General features: G+C 36.7%; 1 protein-coding gene across 1 annotated transcript in view; it reads left to right on the forward strand.

Annotated features, from left to right (window-relative positions):
- LOC146140933 (symplekin-like) overlaps positions 1–14688 on the forward strand; it is a 48096-nt gene that overhangs the window by 19830 nt on the left and 13578 nt on the right. The window contains exons 16-20 of the mRNA XM_083391102.1: positions 5090–5285; positions 6740–6887; positions 9318–9399; positions 12210–12388; positions 14452–14623. Coding sequence (XP_083247228.1) covers positions 5090–5285; positions 6740–6887; positions 9318–9399; positions 12210–12388; positions 14452–14623 — 777 coding nt within the window. The remainder of the gene's footprint in view (positions 1–5089; positions 5286–6739; positions 6888–9317; positions 9400–12209; positions 12389–14451; positions 14624–14688) is intronic.

Raw genomic sequence — 14688 nt, forward strand, 5'->3', positions numbered from 1 at the left:
ATTAACCTACATATAAATATATTTATGTGTGTTGCACTGTTACAGACACATCATTTTTTTAACATTTGAGAACACAAAAAAATGTAAGACAGTAAATGTATAAGTTTAACTACCACAAAAATGAACTAAACATAATAGATCTATATGCTACATTGGGAGGTTTATAGGTTGTTATAATCTTGTTTGAGAAAAAATAGCTATTTTTATATTTTTACCTAAAGTCTTACACAACAAAATATTTTTATTTATAACCCCACTTTATTGCTGTGTTAGCTAATTAAAAACCAGCATTGTATCATATTTTTAGAGATATACATAATATGTCACAAAACACTGTTTTCATTTTACTCACATATCCCAGGTTAAATTTAGTTTTTTTTTTTTCATTTTTTTTTAAAAAATATGGCAAAATGATGTTAATACAAGTTGTAAAGATTTATGACATGCTGTTTTGTGGCGAAAAAAGATTGACAGGGTATTATTGAAAAAACATCCTCTATATTATCATTTTTAACTGACAACCTACCTCCTTTAAATCTGAAGATAGTTCTCCATTTTCTTTTTTTAGTTGTACCAGTGCAAAGTATTCTGAAAAGATTTGTTTATATATAAATGAAAGAGCTGTTTGTTTAAAACTGTTTTGCCTTTTTTAGTAAGAAGTTATATGTGTATTATGTGGATCAATAGTGTTTTTTTTTTTGGGGGGGGGGCAAATTACAGGTGTTCATTTTCAAATTTAACAACATATAATTTGTCACGCATTTTACCCCGTATATTTTCATCAAGCCTACATTTATGAGACATATAACCCTTTTGTCTGGAATTTTATATTTTGGATTATTTTATACCTCTGCATTTCGATTTGCATATTGCATCACCATCTACACAAGTGTCGACACAGTAACGACATGTTTCCACATATGGATCATAAAATCCTCCATTTTTGTCTGGATTGTTTCTGCAATTGGCCTCTTTTGATTGAAATGCCTGAAAAAACATCAATATTGTGATGAATATGTCTTCTCTGACAACTGCATGACAAGGGTAGCTAGAGTTATGTACTATTTTTAGGATGATGGCATTTATAAGTTTTTTGTTTTTTTTATGTTTATGATAAAAGTAGACTGGGATAATTCCAAGAACTTTATCCGTTAAATTATGATTTGGAGTTAGACTTTCAAGTACTTATTATTTACGCATCCTAAAGGGATAAATAAGATAAGCGCTTACCCTAAGAAAGGCAAATGCTACATATTAATGAAATTGATACTATAACACAAATGTGCAATTATTACAGTAAAGTGTCTCACTATTTACATCTATCAAATTGCAAGGCATCCTTTTATTAAACAATCATGATTGTATTTTAAAAAACTGTGCGTGGTTTAGCAAAATTTATGTATTTTCGTTTTTTTTTTGTTTCCTACATCAAAACAGTGACCATAGGTTTGCAATCTGTTTTTTGCTTTCAAGTTATATTTTTTTACAGTTTTAGAATATGTTTACAGTTTTGTTTACAAATAGTGAAGAAAAGGATTTACATAATAATATATAAGCATACCCGGTAGCTTTTCAGCTGAATTGAAGATATTTCATTTACGAGTTGTTCCTTTGTCTGTAGCTCTTTGCTAGTTTCATTAGTTGCCAGGTGACTTGTCATATTGCTCTGTGACCCATATGCACCAACAATTACACTAAAAAGCAAACAGAATTTGTAATTAACTTGTAAAAGGATGTAAAGAAAAAAAAACTTAAAGTGGAGATTCAACTTCACCTCTAAAATACCAATCTTATACTGTAGTTATCTTTACCTTGGTATATTTTTTGTTCTGTTAATACTGTTAAAGATATGAACCTTGTTAATCTGTGCAGTTATGAGTACTAAACAGAATTATTGAGGAACACAGTTACCAACTTACCAGTGCATTGTGACACACAGTTTGAGATCAGTGTAAAGGCATTAAATAACTCTTATTTTTTAACCTAAGTCTCACTTTGAAAATATAGGAATAGTTAAAAACAACATGTATAAGTTCTGGAAAGGTTTACAAAGTCGTAACAATATATACCTTAACATTATTATTTCAATAATAAAAATTAGTTCTTTATTATTTAATCTCACCACAATAACAATAGCATTGATCTCTTCATTGTGGCAAATTCGGATGTCTTAGAAGAGGATTTCAAAACTTTGTCAACTTGAAGCATTTTTAGCAGAAAAAGTTTTAGATAACAGTATGCCCTGTTGAGTTTCGTAGCTACTAAAGCTGTATGAATGAAATTAAGGTATATAGGAAGGACTAGTCGTTCACCACGAGGGAAATACCCATGGCGCTTGAAGAGGGAAATACCCATGTGGTGCACAGGGGCGTATCCAGAAATCCAAAAAGGGGGGGGTCCCGAATTTTCAACTTCGGGAATTCCCCGTTTTTCTGTTTGACGTTAATGACGTCATAAAATAGTGACAGATATGACGTCATAAAACAGCGATTGTAATGACGTCATAAATAATAAAAAAATCATCAGAAACAGCCAATTAACGTCCAGCAAAAGCAAACTTTTAGACGCAAAACACGTCGCCGACAATTCTGCCAGGCGCCAACTGCGAAACCGCTTAGTGCGCAATCGTTAACTTTAGGAGAAATGTATGTGATCGATTTTGGTAAATCCATTTACGGGACTACGCTAAATTAAAAGCACGTCTTTCGCCACCTGCAATACTAAACGAAGATCGCTTTTGCCCGGTGTTATTTGATTAGCGCAACATCTGCAAAAACGCCACTTCAATAGTTAGTCTAGTTCAGTTTTTTAACCTTTGTAAGTTAGTGTACACCTGGCGAGCTTTTGGGGGGGGAAACGGCATTTTTAAAAATTTCTTGCAAGTTTTTATTACATTGCCGAAAATGAAAATAAAAGCAATGTTAAAAAATATGTGTCCTATATTTTTGAAAACGTTTTCCGTTTGTCCGCGACGCACTTGGCCACGGCGCAACGATAGAGAAGCGCTAATCTAGTTCAATAGACAGCATCAAAACGTAAAAAGAAAATTCGCGCGAAGCGCGAAAATTTTTCGCACTTTTAAAATACTAATAAAAAAGTATTTAAAATGGACTCGTGTATAGTTTGTCGTAGAGGCAGCGGGCCCGATGAATTACAGAGACCGCTTGATTGACTGTTATTAATTGTCAAACACACACTTGTTGATCAGCCAACCCGAACGAATAACGAAAGGCGAAAGAGAAAAATATCCTGCGTTTACGGTCGACAAAACAAGAAACGAAAAAGGCGTTTTGCGTTTGATTTTGGTTTCGCATTAGCAAGACGTGTGACCCAATTACACTGAAAAAAACACGCAGCTTCGGTTGGTGAGGTAAACCCTGACTAAAACGAACAAAAAACTTTAATGTCACTTCCGAAAAGGGGGGGGGGGTACGAACACCCAACCCCCCCCCCCTGGATACGCCACTGGTGGTGCATCAGGGAATTCTTCTGCATACGTGACTATAACACAGACTTCGAAAATTCACAGTTAAATAGCCCCTAAAGTATACAAGATATTGATTTGACCTTTTTTACACACTACTTGTAGTATTCTAACCTATCCAGCATTAACACTTACAAAAAAATAATAAACTATTATTTTTATAAAACGAATATTAAATCCCATACAGACGTATGTGGCATATTTTGAACGTTTAAAATAATAACTCAGGATCTTTCATTTTCAACATAAAGAATTGTTCAAAACGTTTAAATTAAAAATGGTTTATTTTTTATATTTATTAGTATTAACGTTGTATATAACCTTAAACTTCAAACATGCAGAATACGCCCCCTTCTTCCTTTCGATTGAAAACATCCGTTTTAGAGTATGCTCTTAGTCAGAATTTGTAAATTACGTATAGCGGGTGTTGTACGCTGCTTGTTTAGTTTTGCCAACGTAAAGTAGGCAGACTTAATATTGTATTTCGTCAAATGTTCGAGACGATTCAAATCTGAAATAAGTGGTGTTGCTTGTCTTCTTCGACAAAGGAAATGCGAAAACGTTTTAAATCGCTAACCAGATAGCGTTTTGTTATTTCTTACGTGTTGTCCCCTCAATTACAAAATAAAATGAATTTATCAAAAACAATCATGTTTGGTTTGTTTATAAAGTCTCTTCCGTTAGTTCATTTTTTGGCAAAGTTCGACATCCAAGCCGATATCAAATGATGTAATTAGTAATTTGTATTCTCATAAAATCAAGTAATATTATATTGGAACGTTACAAACAATTTTCCGGGCTTTTATGACAAAATATGATTTAGCGTTAAGATGTTTAGTTACTCCACGTTATTAACCTACTAATTTTTCATAAATTTACCTTTTTGAAGTAAATATCGATCCCCCCATATGTCATCGCTATTCGTCCAATACTGGTTTGGTATCGATGTCGGTCTTACACCAAATTGATATAGGAATTACTTTATATTAGAAATTTCATCCATAGATTATAATTTTTGTCAAAACTGTCGGATATCGCTATCGCGTTGGTTCTAAAACTGTGGTCCGTGGTCCTTTTAGGGTCCGCGAAAAAAAATTCTGGAACCGCGAAGCACCTAATAAAAAAACACGACGCTCCTGAAGAAGAAATTTTTTTGTGCATTGAATTTTTAAGGCAACCTACTTTTCAAACCAAGTTGATTATTATTAGTTGTTCATTCACGTTATTGCACGCTTTGAGTTGGATTGTGCATTGTGACGTCATAGTGTGGGGTTGTGCTAATGAGAATTACGTTTTTACTGCTGGTGCGCTGCCACTGTGGGCTTGTACGGTCACGGTTTAAAACTATTCGTGATTACTTCACACAAAAAAGTGATTCGTTAGAGGTTAACGTAGCCGAGCTGATAGCAAAGAAGCAATTGCATTCGTTGCATTGATACCATTAAAAACAACGTGTTATTTTGTGTTTATTTGTGTGTATTTTTAAGGGACCGTGAGCAATTAAAAAATTGCTAGGGGACCGTTGCGTAGTTTTGTACAAAAAGTTTGAAAACCACTGCGCTCTCGCAACGTGATGTCAAGTTTAAACTTATAATTTTTTTTCAGTTTGTTCGCGAAGTTGGTGCTCCAGGCTCCTCTCCTCACCGACAGCGTTGTCCGACTGATCCGGAGCTACTGCCAGGATGAGAGACGATCCCACGGAGGACTCATCCTAGTCCGGGAGCTGATCGCTAAACGTCCCCCGAGGAGGATGCAATTTCTCCGCATCCTGCTCGACTTGGGAGCGTTCCGGATCGAAAAGGTTTAGAAAAAAAGAAGTTCAAGTTTTCAGTTTGAGATTAGTTACGTTGTGTATAGGGCTGCATCGAACCAGTATATTTTAAAATCAAAACTTTTATTGAACTGCAAACCAAAAAGGTCGAATAGATCGATATCATCTTGACTAGGACATGTAGATACTAATTTGTCTCATCTTAATTTAGTTTATGTGACTGAGAAGTAAATCAACGCATTACTTATAAAACGGTGGGACGCAATTGTTCAGTCTTAGTTTGCGCCCCTGCTTTTATAAGTGATGCTTGGATTACTTCTCAGTCACATTACCTGAAGATGATACAAGTTCGTATCGAAACGTCTCATTATCAAGCTACATTACAGATCCTTACATACGGATCTATAGCTACATTACAGATCCGTACGGGTACCCAAGCTTTTTTTTATGCTGAAACACTTACGGGTATAAAGAAGCACCCGCAGACAATAAAATGTAAAAGAAAAATTCTTACTTTCGTATCAGGTGATGTTTGAACTGCTTATAAAATCCGGTGTCAACATAAAATCATTGCTAAAATTTGACATATTTAAAAAAATGATTTTATGTTTTATACCTGTTTTTATAAACAGTCCAAACTCCAAACATCCTCTTTTATTGATGTTCAAGACATTTTTATTGGTGAAGTAATGATATAACTTTGTATCGACAAAAAGGGTTTCAATATTTTTACATGTACTGATGTGCCATTTTATAATTAGTTATTACCTGTTCACTAATTTATGGCGTCGTTTAGTTTGGTATTTATGGCCTTGTACAATGTGCTAATTTAAGCCTTTTAGCTTGTTTGCATTTCTTCTTTGGTTGGCTTTGAAATCGAGTTGGCTGAAGTATCTCAAATCAGTCGTGTCGCAACTTGCCTTTTTAATGTTTGCTTAATTCCAATTCAATGCCGACAGAAAAACATTTTGTTGAATCCTTATATATTGATGCCTTAAAATCGAGAGAAACAAAAGTTTTAAATTTTAGCCAGTTCGTAACAACATGGTCAGTAGGTCTTCTACTTTTTATTACTGCTATTAGAAGGGTTGCCACAAAGTTTTTAAACCCTTAATAAGCTTGAACTGTTAAATCTTTAAAAGGGTTTAAATTGAGTTGTGTTTAATAGCCTTTCAAAACCTTACGTTTTTTCAAAAGTCTTTGAATTGTCCGTAAATTAATTTAATGTCTAGCTTGAATTATGTGTTAAGAAAGTCCCCTTGTAAAAATAAAATTTTACTGTGTTGACCATGACATTTATACCGTTTTGTTTTCAAATTTTATGGTCTTTTAAGAGGTATAAAGATTCTGCGAAATGCCTTACTTTTTTCATAAATTTTTTTTCAAGTGCGTGCGGCAATCCTGTATAACGTGCCTCCACAATTCTAATCACAAAGAAAATACTCGCCTCCTTTTATTACCATCTAATAAATTGTTGCTTGCAGGTTCGAAGGCAAGCAATCCAGATCGCCAAGAAGTTGTACGACAACGCTTCCTTACGTGACTTCATCGAGCAGTACGCGGTCACCAGTCCCGGGTTTCTGTCGCACAACACGCCGCCAGCTGACTTACTGCCTCCCGATAGTGACGAGAGTAGGTGTTTGAAATAACTTTGAAAATGGGGGGCGGGGGGGGGAGGAGGTTTTCCGCCGTGGTTGCGCCTAATTGTACATACGCGAGTGGCAAGTTTTGATAAGGCCTGTAGCTGCGGCGACTCATTTATAGTGCTTGCTTTAAACCAGGGGTCGGCAACCTACGGCCCGCCGATGTAATTTATCCGGCCCGCCGCCTCTATGTGACAAACTGTAGACACGAGACCATTTTAAATACTTTTTGACTATTTTAACTATACGTAAGTGCGAAAAATTATCCCGCTATGCGCGAATGATCCTTCTTTATTCGGTTTGTTTACGTTTTGAGGCTGTCTTTTGAAATGTAAATTAGCGCTTTTTTACCGTTGTTTCGTGGAAGGCTGCCAAGTGCGTCGCGGACCACCTTCACAAATATTGGACATATGTTTTTTAGCGGACTCGGTTTTTAAACCAAACAAACGCTTTTTTCGCGCTTTGCTCTAATAGTTTACTGCCTCCTTAAATGTATTTAAACACGTTTTTAAGCGCAAAAAAGTCCGCCTGATTCACGATAGTTTTAACATTTTAATTACACAATTCGTAGTTAACATTTTGTGCGGCCCGCAGAGACCTTTCTGAGGTTGGTTTTGGCCCGCCACTACAAAAAGGTTGGCGACCCCTGCTTTAAACGAACCTGGTAATCAAGTTAGCGTTTTCGGGCGACCAATTACTTCGCGTCTCGCGATAACCTTCGCTTAACAATTAAGTGTCAATCAAGCGTTATTGGGCGAGCGACTAACGTTGTAACGCCAGGTGTGAAGTTTCTAATTTTAGCTGCGTAAGTTGCAAAAGTAACATTCCCTCATTAAACGTGCAAGCCTGGGACAAAATGCGCTACAGGTTTACTCAAAGTCAACTTTAGGCTAATATTCAGCGAGGTCGTCCAGTAATAGTTAAGGCAATAGTAACGTTGTATTATTTGCAGTGTCACGTCAAAAAAGGTAGAATTGACGCACCACACCAAATTGATGAAGAGCTGAAAAGAGTTCATTGTGTAGTATTGCATTGTACTCACTATATTGGCAAACCTAGGTGATTTGGGTTGCTCATCTTGTGACACCCCTTTAAAACGTCCACGATACGCGCCTAGATGCATTCATTTTATTATGTTTTGTTACATAACGTAGGTTTGATAGATTTGCCAAAGCCCTGTTGGGTAGGACGGACTCCAGCCAGAAGACCTAAATAAGAACAACATCAAGTTAGGAATAAAAAGCACAGTTCGGAATAAGACTAAAATAAGACTAATACCTAATCGTCGTGATAACGTCTAAGTAAGTCCTAAAGCCGTCTCTTACCTAGTCTCAAAGTATCAACATTAACTCGCCTAATAATTTTAACCCCTAATACATCCACTAACCTCAAACAGGGCAAACAATCCGGTAAATGTCTTCAAAATAATTTCTGTATTAAACAGTTATTGAAAAACCCAATGTGTATCTCAAAGTCTTTGAATAGTCTTTTAATTTATCTTATGTACAGCTTGTTATTCGTTAGTTAGTGCGGTTAAAAAAAATTAAAATACCTTATTGTGTTGACCATAACATTTAATGTGTGTTATTTTCGAATTATATTAAAAAAAACGTGCAGCTTACCAATTTTAGGTCTTTTTATCTTCATAAAACTATTTAGCAACTCGGTGCTTCTCTGCGAGCGTTAATAACTAAACCGAGCTGTCACGATTGTACCACCACATACGTCATACGTATGACCCATAACCTCGTTAAACGTGGCTCCAAAAATAGTGAAAAGGGAAAAACGCTTTCGTCGTCTCCATGTACAACAGCAAATGAACTAAACTTGTCATATTTTGCACAAAAATGATGATTTTGCACATATCATTATTTGTTTTCGTCATTACGACGTCATAATAGCATTCTATGTTTAGACACCTAGGTAGGCTACGTACTTCAATAGGTGAACCTATATTTAAAAAAGGGTGCAATGTGGCTAATTTAACTGAAGTAAATGTTTTTGGCCTGCTGCGGGAGACTATTGGCCAAACCATTAATGTAATGCTGTTTCCAAATGTATTGTTAAATTTCGAATTTTCCTTTTGTAATGGAACTGTTACCTTAAAGTTTGCAGTTGTGATGTCATTATGACGTCATATGCTCGTTTAATCGTTTTTATTTAATTGAAATTTTTGTTTCTTTGAACTTTACCTTTAATATGAGACTAATCCCAAGGTGTTTGGACTAGTATGAAATTTCAGCCTATATTGACATGCGTATGTTTTTGACGTCATTATGACGTGTTAGTTACTAAATTTTTCCGGGGACTTTTTATTGGGAGTACCGGGGACCTTTCTCGATATGATTCAGCAAAAAACCTTCTGTTGCAATTAGTCCAGTGACATTTTCAATGACGGAAATTCTTTTATGTTGTGCAGAGAATTGGACGGAGGAAACAATAAAACAAAGCTTGTCATTGTTCCTGGCATTGTTACCTCACAACCACGCTCTCATTCACAAGTAAGTGGCGGGAATTGACTTTTGTAATTTTAAATATCCGTATAGTTTGCTTTTTACTGTTGGTTGATTATTGATTTACGTGTTTGATGGACTAGGAAACAAATTGCACCTTGCCGTTCTCACAACCTTGGCTACGAAATCATACTCGGTAGTAAGACTATACATGACTCTTACAAAATGCTTCTGCGACAATTCATCTAGGTATTTTTGCCATTTGGGCGAAAAAAGACCTGCTATACTTCTTTACCATACGGCCATTGAATGGTAAATGACACCACTATAACTTTTCGAACGACAGATTAACAACTTCGTGCTTTGTTACTTTTTACGTGGTTTCTGTACAGCTGTAGTTTAGGCTTAGGGCTGTTAATTCAGTGGCCATAAGGATTTGTTTTGAATATCATGTTAAAACATCATTGAATAACAAAGTCCTATTTTTTGCGACCAATACGTCAAGTCGTGTTATAAACTGAAAGCTTCAATTTGAACCAAACTAGTGCAATTTTTATTGCTTAACAACAGCTGGTAATTCTGGGATTACTTGTTTTATGACGTCACGTTATGGCGTAACAAATAACCGACGGTGTTAGGCCCGAGAAGGATACGCAAATAATATTATGGTCCCGTTGAAGTCAATTTACACTATAGTCTAGTAGTGTATAGCGGCGGCCAGCGAGTTAATCCACATGGCTTTATTTGTCTCTCAGAGAAATTTTAGTTTGGGGCCCTTGCTCTAATGGGCCTTAATCGCAGAAAGCTTTTTTTTACTTTAGAAAACTTTGGTACAAAGTGCGCTTAGTGATATATAACACATCACGTAATGTGAAATGTTTTAACAACGCAAACATATCGGCTCGATTATAGTTCATTTTAAACGTACTTAGGATTGTGAGAAACTGTAACCTTAATTGGCGCAATGATGCAGTGTTAACACCCCACAATTGTTTATCTTTTCAATTGCGAAACTGTGTTTTTAGTTCCTTCTTATTTGTGCATACCATATGTCCATTCATAAAACAAGCTCTGGTGATCGTCTTTTGTGTTTATTTGGTTGGCGTGTGTGTAAGGATTACAATTCGTAGTTGTTGTTACGGCTGCCGAATAAACAACTTACAACACTGGCCAGCAACCCCTTCGTAGTCTTGGCGTAAAACCAAACTCGTAGAAGGCTATCGACGGGTCGTAATACATTTGTTACACTAATTTTGGTGTTAATATTTTAAAAAGATTAATATTAATCTATGTCGTAACCACACTTTTTACGCAATTAGAAAAGGGTCTAACTATATACTCAAGAAAGCAGCCACGAAATTACATTTATTTGGTTTAAATTGCCAATAGCTTTAATCTAGAAGGAAGCGTGACGCATTGAGCACACGAAAATGATGCACGTGTTGCTTATACTTTTGTATTTGTTTTTATAATAAAGCTTTTAATGCATTCTCGAAAACATATACAAATCAAGTTGGCGAAACTTTTTAGTGAGTTATATATAGTACGAAAAGTTTCAATTTTGAAACTTGTCATACGCACGGTAGCTCTGGGTTAAGAAAATTTGCCACAACGGAAATATGGTTTAAACTTATTTATTTGCATTTAAATGTAGTTAAAATAGCCCAAAATAAGAGAAAGGCCTCGTGCCCAGTTTGTAAGTAAGGTAGCTGTTGAGCTGATTTACGTTGGCGGCTGTAGTCCGCCGACCTCTGGGCTAACGCTGCGGCGATGGTCAAACAATAGGTAGGAAACTGCAGCTGTTATATTTTTCCAAATAAAAGGTGATTGAAAGGCTCAAAAGTATTTCCTGGAGATCTGAAGGGTGTCTAATGTTTCTTCACTTCCCAAATTTTTTGACCCACTGCTTTAAACCTAATTTATAGCTACGAGGTTGCATCACGTTTCGTAACCACGGTACGAGCAAACAGACAGACCAAACGAATTTTGGTTCCTGCTCGCTTGTTAAATAAAGAAAATTTACAAACTTTGTGGAGTGATTGGAAATGGCGCAACTTCATTGCTTACACATAAATGGTGACTGTTGGTCTTTTGCGAATCGCGTTTCCGCCGTGTATTTCCTTATTTTTTTGTGTCTAACATAAGGTGCGTCGATTGTTGGTTACAAGTGATTAAAGGGTTTATAGCAGTTGTTCGCAATCCAATAATTTCTTCTAGAAAATGCACCTCACTGGTTTATAGTGAAACTTTAAGGTTGCAAAATCTTCTCAGAATTTGGTTACGTTATATATTTGCCGTTTACGACTGTACGTACAACTGCATTCTTAGACCTGCCCTCTCCTCCCAGTTAACAAAAAAACATGTTTAGCACTAGAAAAATAGAACATGCTGTTAGATACGAATTGTCAATCACGGTCATACGATTTGGACTGTTGGGGGCTATTGATGTACATTATTAGCAGGGTTTATGTGTTCTAACCTCACCGCTGGATAGATTTTATTAACCTTGTCTTGCCTGCATGATAACACTGTGTGGCCTATGTGTTTTTATGGCCTTGTTGATCCCGGCTGATTATTTCTTTAGGTGATAAAGAGATTAAGCCAACGCAGACTCGCGGAATCCGTCGCTCTGTTACAATCATTATAAAGTATTTCTGAGTTTCTTTGTAAATATGGCTGTACTTTGTATTTCGATGCAGACTGGCGATTACGGCTTACGTACCATTAGCCCACAGAAAGCTATCGCAGATTCACCGAATTCAATGTTACAAACCCGCTACAAGTATTGCAATATGCAAGCATTATAATGTTAATCTGGGGTTCTCTTTAAAAATGGCTATACTGCGTATTCCACGCAGGCTTGCGGACGTGTACGTAGAAGCGAACGCCGACATCAAGCGAGTTGTCCTTCGGGCTCTCGAAGCCCCTGTTCGTGGAATGGGCATGAGTTCGCCCGAGCTGCTCAAACTGGTCGAAGGTTGTCCCAAGGGAGCGGAGACCCTCGTCACAAGGATGCTGCACATTCTCACCGACCGCGGTGAGTTTGGTTATTAAGTGAAAGTTATCGTAATCAGCAAGTAATAAAATGCCTGAGAAATCAAAATTAAAAAAAAAAGCTTCATATTAATATAAAAAATATTGTTGTTTTCTTCATGAAAAGCAAGTAGATAAAAAGTACAACTGTGGACACTGGCTTGTAAATCAAAATGTAACTTCATATTTACAAGTTTTGTTTAACTTTGTAGTTATGTTAGAATGGAGTCGAGCCAAAACATAAACGCATTTCTTTGAAAAAGACTAAAGTTAAAATTAGCAGACTTTTAAAAACTCACATTATTATATGCGTGTTTTAAGCATAGTTTTCGACGTATAAAGGTATTTATTTAGTTATTCTAAACTAGTGCTGATCTTTTCAGGGACTTTATACCTAGTGTTTAACCCAGTTAATCAAGACATATGAAAACACATATGAAGTGGTACTTTATGGATTTGTTGTGCCATCCTGTTTTTGTTTCGGACTTTTAAGGTTACTACCGCGGTATTGCCTAGCTGTTGGGAAAAATGGCGCAGTGTTAATTTCTGTGACAGTTTTTTTGACGTCGTGTTCAATTCGATGAACTATAACGACAATCTCACCTGCCAACGTGAATTGAGCATTTTTAATAAAACGAAATGCCGCTGTTTCGTAAGATCTACCATGAAAGCGTAACCCTCGGAATCCTAAACTTTCCCGATAAAACTTTTGTCGCTTACAAGATTCCCCGACCATAAACTGTGCAATCTTTAAAACTGACTAAAGCCCCGCCTAGGCGTGGGGACTTTTCGATCGTTTCAAATCGCTTATTCACGGCACAACATTGTTACGTCCCCGGCACAACATTGTTACGTTTCCTAAAAGCTTCTGTGGCGCGTGACGTTTTTTTCGCGATTGTTCTTCACACATTGTAATCCATCCGTTCCATTGGTCTCAAGAGATGGCGGTAAACAGGTGTCTCTAAATAAACGCTTCGAACCATCGTGACAAGCGATATTCTTTCTTTAGTCTGCCTCCCTTTTAACGCTTTGTTAACTTTTGACTGGATTCGCAGCTATGGCGTGTCTATTGGACTGAGCCATTTAAACCTCTGTGGTTCTCTTCATATTGATATGAAAATAGATTTCGTAAATCGAGTTGAGTATTTATCTCAGGGGTGTCCAACAAGCGGCACGCGTGCCAAATGTGGCACGCGACCTAATAAAAAATGGCACGCAAGCTACCCTAAAATACTTTTTTGTTGTTATTCTGCCAATTGTCAAAAATCGTTAAATTTTTATACAGTAAATTGACATTGTTTATTCACAATATAAAACAATCGCGGCAATCACCATAACTAACAGTTACTTCTAATATACTATAACATTATATTGCTAATAGGTTTGGTGTGAAGAAATAAGAAGCAAAAGTTAGCTCACCGACGCACACTTATTAGAGTAATACGAACTGCTACAACACGTTTTTATTATTTGTAAAAAACGTTTCAATTATTCCAAAGAATTATAGTTCCTAAACTTTGGCACGGGGAGAAGTTATGGGATAAAAATTGGCACGCCGGTATGTTTGAGTTGGACACCCCTGGTTTAACTGTTTATGCTTGTATATGATACGATTATACGACCTGTGGTAATCAGTAATACAACTCATATCTGCCTGTTAAGTTGAATCTTGGCTTGAAATATATAGGGTTGAAAAAAATACCATTTTTTACGGCATGTGTACTAGACCTGCTTTCGCAAAATCAAGTGCACGTTACACATCATCATGTGCCTTTTATTCGTCATTCAGCCAATATTTGTTTAATTACCATTAGCCGGCCCGTTAAAGCGCAAAGTTTGCAGTGTATTTCATAAGAAGATAGGCTTCGTACTTCACATTTGGCCAGAGCCGGACTCAGGTTTATTTAATTGACCGGTGTCGGACTCGGAAGTTTAACTCTGGGTATTGTCAATCGACTCCGCAGTCCTGCACACATAATACGGAGCACTGGCATTAGAGCCAAAGGCCAAAAAATTCAGTCGACCAACCGAGCATCATTTGAATCATTGCCCTTTGTGTCGTCACAGAGCACCCTTCCACCGAGCTGGTGTGTCGTGTGCGCGAGCTCTACCAGAAGCGAGTGCCCGATGTACGCTTTCTCATCCCGGTCCTCAACGGACTGGAGAAACACGAAGTACTCCTGGCCCTGCCAAAACTTATCCGACTTAACCCGCCAGTGGTTAAGGGCGTCTTCAATAGGTGAACTTTTGTTTGTTTTTTGGAGGATAGAAATTTTTATTTTGTCATCAGTTGCTAATCTTTTA

The sequence above is a fragment of the Ascidiella aspersa genome, chromosome 6 (assembly GCF_963924565.1).
Source record: "Ascidiella aspersa chromosome 6, kaAscAspe10.2, whole genome shotgun sequence".
NCBI classification, from domain to species: domain Eukaryota; kingdom Metazoa; phylum Chordata; class Ascidiacea; order Phlebobranchia; family Ascidiidae; genus Ascidiella; species Ascidiella aspersa.